Raw genomic sequence first — 19114 nt, forward strand, 5'->3', positions numbered from 1 at the left:
TACTGTACTATAATTAACTTCAATCAGGAATTGGTGCCTTAATATCAGTTAATGGCAAATGTACTATCTCTTATTTTGATTTGGGAGAGGTTAGACAGGGACCCCTGATCACTTACAGGAGAAAAGAAAGATGAAAGGGGAATCACCAGTTGAGGATAGAAGAGAGGCCACTGGAACAACAAAAATACTTCACTAACTTTAGCATTTTGCTGAGTGGCAGTGCTGTTTATTTTCAAATGACAAAACAGATGTTACGCAAAGGGACATTTCTGTCAATTTAGCACAATCCTGCTGTGCTATACAAAACCTACCTTTATATGACTTACGAGATATTTTTAGAAGACCCACTTTACTATAAAGGAGCCTCATTACCTCAATTATATCACTGTATAACCCACTTCATTCCAGTATCCCATTCTTCTGACAGATTCACTCTACTGGAAAGGACTCCCAGGTTCCCATGACTGCCTTTGAGCCAAATCTAGTGTATTATATCTATTTCAATTCTTCTGCTATTCCACTGCCATATTGTGCAATTACTTCTGCCATCTAAAACTCAATTCTCATATAGCTAAGCTAACTAAGCCTGTTTCTTCACCTATAAGATGGGAATAACATTCACTGTCAAATAATTATTATGAAAATTAAGAATTTCCAGTTTCTGATCTAGCATGGAAGTAGAACCAGTGCTAGGTTCTACTTATAATTCTAAACTATAATTTTGCTGGGAGCTGTATGATTGCGGGGGGTTCAGTATGGACAAGCCTGAGTTATAAACTCCAGGGGAACCCTGCACTAAATTTGTAGGTGTTACCTCCATGTATACCAGGGCCCCACAGTGACTATTAGAATCACTTATTATTAGATTATTAATCATTATTATATTATTAGAAAATATATTACTAGATTATTAGAAAAATCCCCTCATGCTCACAAGAGGAGGAGGAGGAAAGGAACTATTCTGATATATGTCAGAGCATTCTATTTTTCTTCACCTTAAGGGGCAGAGGTGGACACAATGAGAAGCACTGGGAATTGTAAATTAAAACAAGTAAACAAAAATATTACTACACACCTATTAGAATGGTGAAAACCTAAAACACTTGACAGTTTCAAATGCTGGTGAGGATATGGATGGAACAACAAGAAATCTCATTCACTGCTGGTGGGAATGCAAATGGTACAGCCACTTTGAGAGACAGTTTGGTGGCTTCTTACAAAACTAAACATACTCTTATACAACCCAGCAATTGTGCTCCTATGGTATTGACCTAAAGGAGTTGAAAACTTACATCCACCCAAAAAACCTACACATGGATTTAACATCAGCTTTAATCATAATTGCCAAAACTTGGAAGCAACCTTTATGTAAATAAACTGTAATACATCAAGGCAATGGAATACTATTCAGCGCTAAAAAGAAATGATCTATTAAGCCATGGATAGACATGGAGGAACCTTGACTGCATATGACTAAATGTAAGAAGTCAATGTGAAAAGGCTACATTCTATTTGATTCTAAATATAAGACATTCTTGAAAAGACAAAAAAAAAAAACTATGGAGACAGTAAAGGATCAGTGGTTGCCAAGGGTTAGAAGGAAAGGATGACTATGTGAAACAGAGGATTTTTTAGGCAGGACAAATATCCTGTATGATACTATAATGAAAGAGCCATGTCACTGTACATTTGTCCAAACTCATGCAATGTACAACACCAAGAGTGAACCTTCGTGTAAACTATGGATTTTGGATAACAATGATGTTTTAGGGTAGGTTCATTAAAAAAAAATTTAATGTGGCCCAATCAAAATCCCAGCTGGCTTATTTTCAGAAATTGACAGTGATATAGAACTACAGGGACTGCTGCTAAGTCACTTAAGTCGTGTCCGACTCTGTGCGACCCCATAGATGGCAGCCCACCAGGCTCCCCCTTCCCTGGGATTCTCCAGGCAAGAACACTGGAGTGGGTTGCCATTTCCTTCTCCGATGCATGAAAGTGAAAAGTGAAAGTGAAGACGCTCAGTTGTGTCCGACTCCTTGCGACCCCATGGACTGCGGCCTACCAGGCTCCTCCGTCCATGGGATTTTCCAGGCAAGAGTACTGGAGTAGGGTGCCATTGCCTTCTCCGTACAAGGGACTAAGAATAGCCAAAATAAAATTGAATAATAAGAACAAAGTTTGAAAATTCACATTTTCTGATTTCAAAACTTACTGTAAAACTAGTGTAGGCCTAGCATTAAGAACAGACATATAAAATCAATGGACATAACAGAAGAGTCCAGAAATAAACCCTTAGCACTTACAGACAATTGATTTGGGGCACACCAATGGGGAAACAGTATTCAAAAAGTAGTGCTCTAACAGGATAGTTCATATAAAGTAATAAATTTGGGCTTTCCTTACACTGTACACAAAAATTGACTCTTAGAAGAAAACACAGGAATAAATCTTTGTGAACCCGGGTTAGGCAAAACTTGCTCAGACACAACACCAAAAGCTCAAGTGATAAAAGAAAAAATAAACTAGACTTTATCAGAATTAGCAATTTTTGTGCTCAAGTAATACCATCAAGAAGGTAAAAAGACCACAGCAAAGGAAATCATAAACAAAATGAAAAGATAACCTACAGAAAGGGAGAAAATATTTGGAAATGAAGTGACCAAAAGGGGATTAATCTCCAAAATATATATATATATACAAACAGCTCATGCAGTTCAATAAATTAAAAAAATAAAAATAAAAAAATAGGCAGAGATCTAAATAGACATTTCTCCAAAGAAGACACACAGATGGCAGAAAGCACATAAAAAGATGCTCAACACCACTATTAGAGAAATGCAAATCAAAACTTCAATGAAGTATCACCTCATATCCATCAGAATCAGATCATATCAGATCAGATCAGTCGCTCACTCGTGTCCGACTCTCTGCGACCCCATGAATTGCAGCATGCCAGGCCTCCCTGTCCATCACCAACTCCCAGAGTTCACTCAGACTCACGTCCATCGAGTCAGTGATGCCATCCAGCCATCTCATCCTCTGTCGTGCCCTTCTCCTCCTGCCCTCAATCCCTCCCAGCATCAGAGTCTTTTCCAATGAGTCAACTCTTCACATGAGGTGGCCAAAGTACTGGAGTTTCAGCTTTAGCATCATTCCTTCCAAAGAAATCCCAGGGCTGATCTTCAGAATGGACTGGTTGGATCTCCTTGCAGTCCAAGGGACTCTCAAGAGTCTTCTCCAACACCACAGTGCAAAAGCATCAATTCTTCGGCGCTCAGCCTTCTTCACAGTTCAACTCTCACATCCATACATGACCACAGGAAAAACCATAGCCTTGACCAGACGAAATTTTGTTGGCAAAGTAACGTCTCTGCTTTTGAATATGCTATCTAGGTTAGTCATAACTTTCCTTCCAAGGAGTAAGCGTCTTTTAATTTCATGGCTGCAGTCACCATCTGCAGTGATTTTGGAGACCAGGAAAATAAAGTCTGCCACTGTTTCCACTGTTTCCCCATCTATTTCCCATGAAGTGGTGGGACCGGATGCCATGATCTTCATTTTCTGAATGTTGAGCTTTAAGCCAACTTTCTCACTCTCCACTTTCACTTTCATCAAGAGGCTTTTTAGTTCCTCTTCACTTTCTGCCATAAGGGTGGTGTCATCTGCATATCTGAGGTTATTGAGATTTCGCCCTGCAATCTTGATTCCAGTTTGTGTTTCTTCCAGTCCAGCGTTTCTCATGATGTACTCTGCATATAAGTTAAATAAACAGGGTGACAATATACAGCCTTGACGAACTCCTTTTCCTATTTGGAACCAGTCTGTTGTTCCATGTCCAGTTCTAACTGTTGCTTCCTGACCTGCATACAGATTTCTCAAGATGCAGGTCAGGTGGTCTGGTATTCCCATCTCTTGAAGAATTTTCCACAATTTATTGTGATCTACACAGTCAAAGGCTTTGGCATAGTCAATAAAGCAGAAATAGATGCTTTTCTGGAACTCTCTTGCTTTTTCCATGATCCAGCGGATGTTGGCAATTTGACCTCTGGTTCCTCTGCCTTTTCTAAAACCAGCTTGAACATCAGGAAGTTCACGGTTCACATATTGCTGAAGCCTGGCTTGGAGAATTTTGAGCATTACTTTACTAGCGTGTGAGATGAGTGCAATTGTGGGGTAGTTTGAGCATTCTTTGGCATTGCCTTTCCTTGGGATTGGAATGAAAACTGACCTTTTCCAGTCCTGTGGCCACTGCTGAGTTTTCCAAATTTGCTGGCATATTGAGTACAGCACTTTCACAGCATCATCTTGCAGGATTTGGAATAGTTCAACTGGAATTCCATCACCTCCACTAGCTTTGTTCGTAGTGATGCTAAGGCCCACTTGACTTCACATGCCAGGATGTCTGGCTCTAGGTCAGTGATCACACCATTGTGATTATCTGGGTCGTGAAGATCTTTTTTGTACAGTTCTTCTGTGTATTCTTGCCATCTCTTCTTTATATCTTCTGCTTCTGTTAGGTCCATACCATTTCTGTCCTTTATTGAGCTCATCTTTGCATGAAATGTTCCTTTGGTATCTCTGATTTTCTTGAAGAGATCTCTAGTCTTTCCCATTCTGTTGTTTTCCTCTATTTCTTTGCATTGATCGCTGAAGAAGGCTTTCTTATCTCTTCTTGCTATTCTTTGGAACTCTGCATTCAGATGTTTATATCTTTCCTTTTCTCCTTTGCTTTTCGCTTCTCTTCTTTTCACAGCTATTTGTAAGGCCTCCCCAGACAGCCATTTTGCTTTTTTGCATTTCTTTTCTATGGGAATGGTCTTGATCCCTGTCTCCTGTACAATGTCATGAACCTCATTCCATAGTTCATCAGGCACTCTATCAGATCTAGGCCCTTAAATCTATTTCTCACTTCCACTGTATAATCATAATAAGGAATTTGATTTAGGTCATACCTGAATGGCCTAGTGGTTTTCCCTACTTTCCTCAATTTCAGTCTGAATTTGGCAATAAGGAGTTCATGGTCTGAGCCACAGTCAGCTCCTTGTCTTGTTTTTGCTGACTGTATAGAGCTTCTCCATCTTTGGCTGCAAAGAATGTAATCAATCTGATTTCGGTGTTGACCATCTGGTGATGTCCATGTATAGAGTCTTCTCTTGTGTTGTTGGAAGAGGGTGTTTGTTATGACCAGTACATTTTTTTGGCAAAACTCTATTAGTCTTTGCCCTGCTTCATTCTCTATTCCAAGGCCAAATTTGCCTGTTACTCCAGGTGTTTCTTGACTTCCTACTTTTGCATTCCAGTCCCCTATAATGAAAAGGACATCTTTTTTGGGTGTTAGTTCTAAAAGGTGTTGTAGGTCTTCATAGAACCGTTCAACTTCAGCTGCTTCAGCATTACTGGTTGGGGAATAGACTTGGACTACTGTGATATTGAATGGTTTGCCTTGGAAACGAACAGAGATCATTCTGTCGTTTTTGAGATTGCATCCAAGTACTGCATTTCGGACTCTCTTGTTGACCACGATGGCCACTCCATTTCTTCTGAGGGATTCCTGCCCACAGTAGTAGATATAATGGTCATCTGAGTTAAATTCACCCATTCCAGTCCATTTCAGTTTGCTGATTCCTTGAATGTCAACATTCACTCTTGCCATCTCTTGTTTGACCACTTCCAATTTGCCTTGATTCATGGACCTGACATTTCAGGTTCCTATGCAATATTGCTCTTCACAGCATCGAACCTTGCTTCTATCACCAGTCACATCCAAAGCTGGGTATTGTTTTTGCTTTGGCTCCATCCCTTCATTCTTTCTGGAGTTATTTCTCCACTGATCTGCAGTAGTATATTGGGCACCTACTGACCTGGGGAGTTTCTCTTTCAGTTTCTCTTTCCTATCATTTTGCCTTTTCATACTGTTCATGGGGTTCTCAAGGCAAGAATACTGAAGTGGTTTGCCATTCCCTTCTCCAGTAGACCACATTCTGTCGATCAGAATGGACATCATCAAAAAACCCTATAAACGGTAAATTTCAGAGTGAGTATGGAGAAAAGGGAGCCTCCTACACTGTTGGTGGGAATGTACATTGATAAAGCCACTGTGGACAACTGAATAAGGTGCCTTGACTAAAAACAGAGCTACCATATGATCCCACAATCATATGGTATATGTCTGGAGAAAGCATTGTTCGGAAAGATACATGCACTCCAACGTTTACTGTAGCACTACTTACATAGCCAGGACATGGAAGCAAAATAAATGTCTATGGACAAAAGAATGGATAAAGAAGTGGTATATGCATACCATGGAATATTATTCAGTCATAAAGAATGAAAATAATGCCATTGCAGCAACATGGATGGACCTAGAGATGGTCATACTGAGTAAAGAAAGACAAAATAGCATATCATATCGCTTGTATGTGGAATATAAAAATAACACGGCACAAATGAACTTATTTACAAAACAGAAACAGACTCACAGATATAAAAAAACAAACTTATAGCTACCAGGGGAGAAATGGGGGGAGGGATAAATTTGGAAAGTGGAATTGACATATACACACTACTATACATAAAATTTGGAGAAGGCACTGGTGACCCACTCCAGTACTCTTGCCTGGAAAATCCCATGGACGGAGGAGCCTGGTGGGCTGCAGTCCATGGGGTCGCTAAGAGCCGAACGCGACTACCTGACTGAGCGACTTCACTTTCACTTTTCACTTTCATGCATTGGAGAAGGAAATGGCACCCACTCCAGTGATCTTGCCTGGAGAATCCCAGGGACGGGGGAGCCTGGTGGGCTGCCATCTGTGGGGTCGCACAGAGTCGGACACGACCGACGTGACTTCAGTTCAGTTCAGTTCAGTCGCTCAGTCGTGTCCGACTCTCTGCGACCCCATGAATCGCAGCACGCCAGGCCTCCCTGTCCATCACCAATTCCCAGAGTTCACCCAGACTCACGTCCATCGAGTCAGTGATGCCATCCAGCCATCTCATCCTCTGTCGCCCCCTTCTCCTCCTGCCCCCAATCCCTCCCAGCATCAGAGTCTTTTCCAAAGAGTCAACTCTTCGCATGAGGTGGCCAAAGTACTGGAGTTTCAGCTTTAGCATCGTTCCTTCCAAAGAAATCCCAGGGCTGATCTCCTTCAGAATGGACTGGTTGGATCTCCTTGCAGTCCAAGGGACTCTCAAGAGTCTTCTCCAACACCACAGTTCAAAACCATCAATCTTTGGCGCTCAGCCTTCTTCACAGTCCAACTCTCACATCCGTACATGACCACAGGAAAAACCATAGCCTTGACTAGACGACATGACTTAGCAGCATACATAAAATAGATAATTAATAAGGACCTACTGTACAGCACAGAGGAGAAAGCAATGGCAGCCCACTCCAGTACTCTTGCCTGGAAAATCTCATGGACGGAGAAGCCTGGAAGGCTGCAGTCTATGGGGTCGCTGAGGGTTGGACATGACAGCGATTTCACTTCCACTTTTCACTTTCACGAATTGGATAAGGAAATGGCAACCCACTCCAGTGTTTTTGCCTGGAGAATCCCAGGGACGGGGGAGCCTGGTGGGCTGCCGTCTATGGGGTTGCAGAGTTGGACACGACTGAAGCGACTTAGCAGCAGTAGCAGCAGTACAGCACAGAGAACTCTACTCAATACTCTGTAACAACCTCTATGGGAAAAATATCTAAAAAGGAGTGAATGTTATGTACATGTATGACTGATTCACTTTGCTGTACAGCAGAAACGAACACAACATTGCAAATCAACTATACTCCAATAAACATTAATTTTTAAAAAAGTGAAAAGATAATCCACAAAACAGGATAAAACTTGCAATTTCATATCTGACAAGGGATCAGAATATATAAAGAACTCTTGACAACTCAGTAACAAAAAGACAGTTTGATTAAAAATGGATCAAGGATCTGAATAGACATTTCTCCAAAGATATATAAATGGCCTAGAAGCATACAAAAAGATGCTCAACATTAGCTTTTACAAAAATGCAAGCAAAACCACAATGAGATATCACTTCATAGTCATTAGAGTGGCCATTTAAAAACAAAGCAAAAAGCAGATAACAAGTTTTGGTGCTGATGTGCAGAAATTGGAACCCTTGTGCACTGCTGGTGGGAATGTAAAACCATACTACAGGTGTTCAGGAAAAGTCTGGCAGTCCCTCAAAAGGTTAAACATGGAATTATATGACACAGCAATTCTACTAGGAAGTGTATAAACCAAGAGATATAAAGACATATCTGTATAAAAACTTTAATTCAAACGTTTATAAAAGCATTCATCAGAGCCAAAAAATGGAAGTGCAAACATTCATCAATGATGAATGGCTAAACAAAATATGGTTGATCCATGCAATGAAATACTTCACAATAAAAAGGCATGAAGTCCTGATATGTATCACAGGATTCATACAGATGACTCTTGAAAACAGTAAGTAAGAGGCCAGCAACAAAAGACCACATGTTAATATGCATATTGGTATGTACTTCTCATGTTGTTTAGGTGCTAAGTCATGTTTGACTCTTTGCAACCCCACGGACTCTAGCTCTCCAGGCTCCTCTGTCCCTGGGATTTCCCAGGCAAGAACACTGGAGTGGGATGCCATTTCCTTCTCCACGGGATCTTCCTGACCCAGGGAAGACATTCATTGGCAGGCGAATTCTTTACCGCTGAGCCACCAGGGAAGCCTGCACTTCTCATTGGGGAAATACAAATTAAAACTACAATGAAACACTTCTACAGACTTATTAACTCCAAAAGAAAAGCTTGACTGACAATACCAAGTGCTGGTAAGGATATAGAGCAAATAGAACTCTCATACACAGCTGACAGGAGTGTAAACTGGTGAAACCACTTTGGCAACTTATTTTAAAATGCATCCCAAAATAGGATGGATTGATAAAGGGGTTGGATGTATGTTAAAACAAATTCAGCAAAATGTTAACTACAGACTAACTGGTAGGAATATGGGTGTCCAAATAATTTTGTCAACTTCTCTTTATTTTTGAAATTTCTGTAATACAATATTGTGGGAAAAACTAAATTCATATCTGTTCCAATACCCAACATTTCTACTGCTGAATATATACAAAGAGGTATTTATGTATATATTTTTTAAATGTTCATAGCACATTCATACAGCCAAAAACTAACACAACCCAAATATACATCAAATAGTAACATGGATTTTAAAAGTATATTTAGGGATTTCCCTGGTGGCTCAGCTGGTAAAAAATCTGCCTGCAATGCAGGAGATCTGGGTTCGATCCCTGGGTTGGGAAGATCCCCTGGAGAAGGGAAAGGCTACCCACTCCAGTATTCTGGCCTGGAGAATTCCATGGACTGTAAAGTCCATGGGGTCCCGAAGAATCAGACACAACTGAGAGACTTTCACTTTCTGGTGGTCCAATGGTTAAGACTTTTTCCAATGGGTTCAACGTCCGGTCAGGGAGCTATAACCACATGCCTTGGGGCCAAAAAACCAAAATATAAAAAACAGAAGCAATATTGTAACAAATTCAATGAAGATTTTAAAAAAAATTATCTACATTAAAAAAGTGTATTTATTCAACTGAATCCTGTACAGCAACAAAAAATAATGAGCTGCTCCCACGAATATGAAACAACTGAATTTCACAAACAATGCTGAACAAATTATTTAAGTTCAAAATTGGGTAAAAACAATATAAAGTGTTAAGAGGTCAGAACAGTGGCTACCTTTGGAGAAGGGGCATTGTATGCTGGAGGGATATGAGGGAGCCTTCTGGGGGGTTGGATATTGGCTATATTCTGATGGTGGTTATAATATGTAAGGGCTTCCCTGGTGGCTCAGACGGTAAGGAATCTGCCTGCAATGCCAGTTCACTAGGTTATGTAGCTAAGGGATTGTTATTTACACCATTGAAGATATAGTCTTTATTGTATTATATATAAACAATAAAAAGGTTTTACACACACTTGTTATACTTTAACTGTACAAGACTATACAACTCCCTCTAAATTCATGCTCACCACCTACTGATTATTCTTCTGGCTCCAAGCTCCCCAACTCATAATTTAATCAGGGCAGTTCTTCTCTTTTATTCATTTTTTATACTGATGTTCATCATTTGATATCTTCAGAAGCTAAAGAGTTATTTTGTGATTCACTGCTCTGTATTATAAATCGATCCTCCAACTTAAAAAGTCTGAAACAATTTAATACTTGATTATACTGTTTCACATTGAATAAATGCTTCATGTATATACATTAATCTTGTCTCCTTAAAGTAGTAGCTCTTTAGGGGTAAAAAACTCATTTTTCCTTTTGTCTTGGTGCCCAACAAACACCTACTGACTGGTAGAAGAAATGAGGTATCAAGTGTCTTGGTTTTTAACCATAAAGCCTTGCTACTCAGTTTATGGTAAACTGCTTTTTTCCACAAATATAATAATTAAATTGTTATACAAAATCATGTGCAATTTTAACTGGGACAATTATAAAAGTCTCATTCTTCTTAAAGTCAGTTAGCTTTATAAGAATTCAAAAAGTTTTAATAAATTTAGGAACTAATATATCTGGAGGATTGCTTTCTTCATTCCCATGCTTTCAGATCCCTTATTTACCTTATTGTATGCTCTCTGGATTAAGTAACAAGATAATTGCTCAACTGCCCCTGGGAGCACACTCCAGGTTTGCTATTTAATTAAAAGATAGGTATATGTGCATTCACATTAAAATGAACTCAAAATATTTTTAATTGGTTACAAAAAGGAACTCTTCAAAGACTTCAAAAGCAACATATCACAAAGTCAAATTGAATATCAAAACCAAAAGGTCAGCCAGATTCCCCAAGAGCAGAAAATATATTTAGTTCTCCCTTATCACTTTACTTTTCAATTGCATGTAGCAATCTCTTTTGCCATTAAAAACACATACACTTTGCCTATCTATATGCTTGCTTTTCTTCACATCTTGTATTTATATTTCCACTCTGAGTCTTTGGTATTTTTACCGTCTCACTCTTAATTTCATTTATATCACAAGTGCAAAAATCCTGAATATTGAGCAGGTTAACCATATCATAAGTATTTGTTAAATTCAATATTAAAAGTTACTAACAAGTAATCTACCTCTGGGAATTTGTTACAGTCTTTAAAATAATCTATGATACAGGACAGAAACACAGCACCCCTAACTCTTTATATCATCCCTAATTCTTTGCTTGAAGAAAGGTAATACATAGAAGATAATTATATTCAGAAATGGCTTGGAGCAAGATGACAAAGAAATATAACATCTAATTTAAATTGTATTTATTTACATCATCCTCTTTCTACTCCCTTCCTCATTTCTACAAGTTCTGAAGTTGGCTGAGACAGTGAAGACAAAAAGTAGTGGTGTAAGTTGAAGAAAAAAGTCAGGGAGAACCTAGAGTAGCCAGTCTGTGACACTTATACTATGTAGAAGGAACCAAATAAAATTAAGATCATTAAAAAAAAAATCTAATCTATCTTAAGTATTAAGATTTTTTTAAAGATCAAAATTTTACAAAAATATATACCAGAAAGTACTAACTAAAAAATATTTTAAGAAAGTCAAGTTCTCAGATCTTCTGTACCAAGTACTCATTACCCCTATCTTCTCAAGTTACCCTATAATTAGTCCTAGAATTAAACTCTAACACAAACTGTCTTAATCTTAAAGGTGCTCATACATTCTTAATAGCAAAGAATCAGCCTTAATTAAAGGACATCCAGAGTGGGAGATCATGCACAGACAAAATTCCAGCAACAATGGTTACAAATAAATTGCTTATTTAAAAAAAAGATGAGGCAAGATGAACACAGATCAAACTCAAATGAAAAAAAATGTAAAGAGATTAACTTTCCTAAAGTTTATGCACTTTATATATTAGAAGTGATGGGACAAAACTGAATATAGTCAGATAAAATAGTTAACATGGGAGAGAAAAATAGCAGAACCCTCTAAAGTATAAAAGCCAAACACTAAAGCACAGGATTCTGGGAACAATTGATACAGAAGTCAACAACCATAAAACTTCATATACACAGAAAAACACAGTAACTGATTTTCACATTTATTCGAGTATTTGAGTGTCTGCTATGTGAAAATAGTTCTTGCAAAGATGAATCATCAGACTCGGATTCTGGAAGGGGAGATGTAACATTGTTATAAAGAATTAAAATCAAATAGGAACAGTAAAGTGTCCTAAGAAAGGTAAACAAGTGCTAAGTGAGTTCAGATTAAGAAGCTTCTATTCATGTTGGGGGAGATCAGAAAAAGACTCCTAATATTTGAGCTGGACACTGCTAACTAAAATTTACACGGAGAATGATTAAGAGGGGTATTCTGGGCAATGAGCATAGGCAGATGCTGGGAACCAGAAGACATACATATATACTGGGTTGGCCAAAAAGTTCATTCACATTTCTCTGTAACATCATTCAAAAACCCGAACGAATTTTTTGACCAACCCGAAAGATTATATAGCAATGTCAGTCTGACTAGAGTACAGCTTTTATGTGCGTATGTGTGTGTGTTCAGTCGCTCAGTTCTGTCCGACTCTTTGAAGACTCCATGGACTGTAGCCCACCAGGCTCCTCTGTCCATAGAATTTTCCAGCAAGAGACTAGAGAGTGTGTGTGTGGGGGGGGCGGAGGGGGGGCAGTTGGCCTTTGGACAGATGTCTGCCACCCTACCTCTCCAGATACCAGCATGTGAAATAAAGCAAACTTTCTTTCCTTTCAAAAAAAAAAACAAAAAAACAAAACTGTAGTGGGCTGCCATTTCCTTCTCCAGGTGATCTTCCCGACCCAGGGACTGAACCCTCATCTCTTGCATCTCCTGCAATGGCAGGCATTTTCTTTGCCACTATGCCACCTGTAATTTCATATGAGACTAAAAAAGCTGGGAAAGTATAAAAGAAGTCAGATTATAACTCTGAATGCTAAGACAGGTCTTTAGTGATGAGTCATGAAAAATCATTAAGGATTAAGAGGCAAGGGAATCTGATTTGGACAGAATCTACTGAATAACAAGGGATGAAATGAATGGGGAGAAGAGCAGACATTAAACAGTAAATTGTGAGAGATCATGAAGACCTCAGTTGCAGTGGTGATGGTACAAGAGGGAGAAGGCAGAGTTCTAGGTCTATAATGTATAAGGTGCCATTCCACTCTACCGAGAAACTTTTAAAATCTGAACACATCATTCTCACTTTTAAGAAAACTGTGATCTGGAAAAATAATAAATGTTAAAGCATCAAGAACTAATTAATAAGGTAATATATGATTTCCAGATAAATATTACACAGAAAAAGTACTGTACTGGAAGAAATCAAGAGAGGGGAAAAATAAAAGTGGAAGCTTTATTAAAGAGGTTGGAGTTGATTTGCACCTCAATGAAAAGGTAGAACTTTAAGAGGAGAGGGATAAAATCTCACAAACAATTTGATTAATAAGAGTAAGATATGTTAAACAATTTATTAAGAGTAAGATATGTGAGATACATTGAGGTAATTTTCGGCAAAATGGTAAACAAAACACTAGTACATTAAAAATAATAATACCAAAAAAACCCCTCAAAACCTCAATTACCTGAATGTAACTTCATAAAGATATCAAAAAAACAAGGTATTATTTATTACAGGTTCGAAAGCTTAAAAATAAGTATTTTCTTAGTCTCGATTTTTAAACGAGAGAAAGGAGAGACCACGCCTTAAAAAAAGAACTTTCAGTCAGTTTGAAAAATCCAAAATGTTATGTTTTGTTATTTGTGAAAGAAGTTCCTCAAGACATAACATAATCTGATAAACCCTCTTCATATTCTACATACATATTCTACATCTACAACCAGGATATGTACTCAAACCCATCTGACTCCAAAACCAGATACACTCAGTGCTGTATTATAATTTTTCTTCTGATTTCAAAATCTCAAATGTATTAATCACAAAGTGCAGGGCAGAAGTAAGAGATCAGTAAATCTCAAACTACTGAACATAAACTGATGCAAAACTGAGAGACAGCACTTTGTGCAAATATATACCTATTCAGATAAAAATACAGTCACTGAATATTAACTTTTTAACAGAGTGAATTAACCTATGAGGAACGGGGGTCTTAGAGTGACTAGTGGTTTTTCAATTAGTTCACTTACACCTTCCAAGGCTGGGCTATCTTACCTGGCCCTTTCCTCAGCCTTTCATGACTTATCTTCCCTCTAACAACCCTTATAAGACTGTCCTTGATGAGTAGATTTCTTTTGTATTCTTTTAAAAAATTCCTTCCTCAAAGAGTAGAAGGGATGTCAAATTTCTTGTTTTTTATCTTCTAATTCAAGAAAAGCTCTAACCTCTTATCTCACATTTCTTTAAGGACAAGGATTCACATTCTTTCTCATAAAACAAACATTTTGTTAAGATTACAAAGGGTTGAAAAAAATTACACTATTTTATTAATGATTATTTTAAACCAATTACTATATTTAGTATTATTGGGACTATATTTTTAGGATTGGTTTCTTAAAAATGACCCACAATAAAGGAAAAATGCACTAGGAATATGCATAATTTTTATAAGACATTCAACTGCACTTGCCTCAAAATAAATACATTAATTCATTTAAAGGAAATCCAGTTTTCAACCAGTAACAGTGCCTATTATGTCCCAGCACTATTCTAGGTACTTGGGAAACCACAATTTTTTTAAAAACTCCCTTTTCTTCATGGAGTTTATCACCAGCAGGAGAAACAGTTAATAATAAATAATGTTAGAAAATGATAAATGCTATGGGAAAATAACAGAACAGGGTAAGTTTAGCAGAGTGCTAAGGTAAGTGCAATTTTAAATGGGTGGTCAGAGAGGATTTAAGAAGCTGTCACAACTTGAGTAAAAACTTGAAGGGAAGGGAGTCAGCCATGATGATACCTGGGGGAAAAGTACTCAAGGCACAGAAATCAACCATGGCAAAGGTTCTGGTGTATCCTAGAACAAAGAGGCCAGAGAGGTTAAAGAGAAGCCAGCACGGGTAGAGTAGTAGTAGATATAAAGAGAGCTATGTATGCAGGCAGAGAGTATAGATCATGTAGGGTTTAGGGGACACTAAGGAATCTGGATTTTACTTTGAATGAAATGAGGATTCACAGAAAGTTTGGTAGAGTGTCATGATCTGTTTTACCAGAAACAATCTGGATGATAGATTAAATATAGATTAAAGGGAGAGCAAGGGTGAATGCAGGGAGACCAGTGAGGAGGCTACAAAGAAACCCAGGAGAGAAATATGTATTTTCCATAAACTTGACCACAGTTTGTTTATGCTTACTTTCAAGCATAAATAGATAAAACAAATCTCAGATCCTGCTAATAGGAAATAACTGGATCTTACTGAAGTTTATTATAGAGCTCTTGGCATATACATGTACACACATCTTTTAACTACTCACTGCAGAATACCAAATGTGTTCCTTTACAATCAGTTATTCTCTGAATTTTTAAAATATCCTTTTGTAGCTGAAACTATTCTTTAAAGAAATAAGCCAGTATTTCTATAGCTATCAATTATATACTATTTTTGAAGAAAAAATAAGTTACTTCTGTTCATTCAAAGTATAAATTATTTATCTTGGATTGGTGTTTCTCAGACTATGTGAATTTTACATTCTTAACACATTTTACATTCCTAAAACATTTCAGTTCCTTCAGGTAAGACAAATTTCTACAAAAGTTTCTATTTTTATACAACTTTCTTTAAGAAATTACTTTCTTCAAATTGATACCAAAGTTGCCTATCAATGTCTGGGTTGTTCATTTCAGGAAAAGGCAACCATGAAAAACTCCCATTGTCACAAATAACATGTTTCAAAAAGACGTTCCTACATGATACCAAAAAAACCCTCTATTATCTTATCCTCCTGGAAAAGGCAAATATTGAATACAATCTCCATAAATTCTAAATAAGTTATTCTTAACAATGTATAAGATATACATGTATTTAAGAGAAAGAGTACAATAAGTTGAAGGTATTTTACTTGCTTAGAAGAGGACTAAGGAATACAGGAGATTTTGAAATAAAAACTCATACCTCTAAAAAATGTTTTTCATGAAATGGAAATAAGCACATTGTCCTATAACATTTATGAAGGAAATCAAGAGTGAAATTTGAAGGAAAGTAAGAGTCAAAGAATTTACTTGCTTCAAAGACTCAGGAAAGCACTTAGATTTGGTTTGGATTTTTAACGAGACTTCTCCTGTGACAATTCTTCGGAAGAAATGGGTGTGTAAACTTACATAACAATACTCCATTTAAATTCATTAATTCACTCAACATTTAAGTGTTTATGTGCCAGAAACTGCACTAAGCACTGGTGGTAGTCCCTGTTCTCAAGGGCTTAGAGTTTTCCCTTATTCCAGTTACTCAGCAGCTACTATGAAGCCAGATGTTGTGGATACAACAAACAGGAAACAGAGTTCCTACCTGCATTCAGCTTATACTGGAGGAGGAGGGAAATGCCTCAAGAATGAGACACACATCTAACTTAACAAGGACGACATATAAGTGTTATACGCGTTACTTTTGAAAGTGCGGACACTTCCTTCATGGGAGACACAAAGAAGGGAGTGATTGATTCAGGGAGAAAGGGAGGGGAATTTAGGAACTTCAGATACAGCTCAGCTGAGTCCTCAAAGAGGATTACACGCTCACCTGCTGACCTTGGGGGAAGGGTTGCAGAGAGAGCAACTGGAGCTAAGGCAGAGAGGTGTGAATAAGCTGTTGTGTTTGACAGGCCTGGAATATGAATGTGAGGGATAAATCATGGAGTCTTCTGTAAGCCACATGAAAAGACTGGACTTTACCAGCATATATGAAAGGCCCCTGATGGGTTTTATTCAGAAAACCAGCATTTGTGATCAGGTTTTTCTGGTGTGGTGAGACACGGATTTACATAGGAATGAGAAAAGAATAACACTAGATAATGATGTCACCACATGAAACAACAAAGGAGACTGCCCAGTTAGAAAATTAAACCCCAATCAGGAAAAAAAATTAAGCCACTTAACTATCCAAGTACTTCTGGTAAAGTTTTTAATCAACATCTTGAAAAAGTAGAGGAAAGGTTTATACATATATTATGGATTATAACGTCTACATATCTATTTTGAGTTTTCTAAAGAGGTCTTCAGCTCTTTACAAATCGTGTAAGGACATCTGGAGCTGCTGATTGCTGTACAAAAAGAAGTGAAGCTATTTAGAAGACAAGTCTTTGACACATAGGGAGAACCATGAGTAACAGAAGGTATTTCTCAAGTAAGGTTTAAAGGTTTCCAAAGTTCAAGATAATCAAGTTCTCTTAAATCAGCGCGTTTAAAAGGTGTGTCACAGGGGTGGAGCAAAAAGAGGAGGGGTTCAGAATTAAGACTGTTGTTGCTGTTCAGTCGCTAAGCTGTGTCCTACAATTAATATAAACACACACACACATATGTATGTATACCTATGTATGTAAAGAAGCAACTCCATGTTGCTGGAACCAAAATCACTACTTGAAAATCTCCCAAGCACAGGAAGAAATGAACGCCTACTAAATTCAACGAATACAGACAGACTAGAGGGAGGAGAGGAGGATCACACTTCAAAGTATAAATGGGATGTATGTGTGGCGGGGGGGTGGGGTGGAGTAGTGGGGGTAGGTTAACCACTTATCCAGAACCCATAATCCAGCCGGTGACGAGGAAATCATCTTCGAACCTCACAATTCACATATAAAGGCAAGAAAACATCACTTCCGAACTCCACAATCTAGTCACCAGTCACTGGTCAAGGGGATATAATCACACACTCGAATCCCAGAACTCAAGGACAGAAGTACCATCCCCACACTGCTCGAAGGGAGGTGAAGGATTCCCCCTATACTGACGACGGGAGCAATCACACTTAAACCCAGCCCTAAGGGGGTCAGTGCCTCTCAGGCCAGGTGTTGCCGACGCCAGGGACAGTGACAGACAGCCCCGAAGCCCCCACAATCTCCGCCAGAGCCGCCTCTACTCCTCGCACCCCCCTTCCCCAACACACACCCTCCCCTACCTGATATGGCGGCGGCGGCTCCTGATCCGGCTCCGTCCCCTCGCCAAAGCTGGCCCGGTCGGACTGAGACTCGTGAAGCAGGGAGATGTCATCCGAAGTGGGGGACTTGAGGCAGTTCCCCATCTTCTGGGGCTGGGGTGTGTGATCTGGGGGAGGAAGAAAGCAGTGGCGGGGTCGTTCGCACGCTCCGCGGTCAGCCTCGGTCAGCGAGGTGGGGTCGGGCGGCAGGCCGGGGTTCAGGCGGCAGCGGCTCCCCCGGCCCCCGGCGCCGCCGAAGGGCAGCTCATGCCAGTCCCTGGGGCTGAGGGCTTAAGGCTGGGCCGCGGGTTTCCCGGGGTCGCGGCGGTTGCCTCCTCTGAGGCGGCGGCAGTGGGGGGGGGGGGGGGCGGGGAGACGAAGCACTTCCCCACCCCGCCCCCCCGCGGGGCGGCGGCGGCCACGGAGCTGCTGGGCCTAATCCAGGTCAGGAGGGGGGGGCGCAGCCGTCGCGGCTCCCTCAGCTGCTGCCTCAGCTGCTGCTACTGGCCCCGCCGACGCCGGAGCCGCAGCCGCGGGCCTCATCCTACTCCGCTTCGCAGCGGCGGCGGCGGCCAGAACGAGGCCAGCTGCGGCCCTGCGTCACGCCGCCGTGCGTGCCCTGGTCCCGCCCCCAGCGCTGGGAGGCGTGGGTAGCTCCGGCTGTGCTCCCGGCTCCTTTGCCACCCCCCAGCCCCTCCCCCGTCCCCAGCAGCTGTTTCTGGGGCTGCGTCAGTTTCTGCTTCCCTGACAGCCTGGGACGCGATTCTGATACCTCTTTCGGGTCTTCGGTTTCTCCCCACGCGAACTGCTCCCTCTTCGCTTGTCTCAGCTCTTACCTGTGCGTTATTTTGACAGTCTTCTCGCTACCTTCTGCCAAGTAATCTATTTTTAAACCCATATCTGAATGGATCACTCCCATGATTAAAATATTAAAGGGTCTATCCCTTCGGAATAAAGTCCAAACTCACTACCTCCCCAGTCA

General features: G+C 39.8%; 1 protein-coding gene across 1 annotated transcript in view; it reads right to left on the minus strand.

Annotated features, from left to right (window-relative positions):
- The window catches only part of RNF11 (ring finger protein 11), a 47435-nt gene extending 28689 nt beyond the window's left edge, over nt 1–18746 (minus strand). Inside the window, exon 1 of the mRNA XM_061412015.1 lies at nt 18115–18746. Coding sequence (XP_061267999.1) covers nt 18115–18237 — 123 coding nt within the window. The 5' untranslated portion in view covers nt 18238–18746. The remainder of the gene's footprint in view (nt 1–18114) is intronic.
- Between the last annotated feature and the right edge of the window lie 368 nt (nt 18747–19114).

This window comes from Bos javanicus, chromosome 3, assembly GCF_032452875.1.
Source record: "Bos javanicus breed banteng chromosome 3, ARS-OSU_banteng_1.0, whole genome shotgun sequence".
In the NCBI taxonomy this organism is placed as follows: Eukaryota; Metazoa; Chordata; class Mammalia; order Artiodactyla; family Bovidae; genus Bos; species Bos javanicus.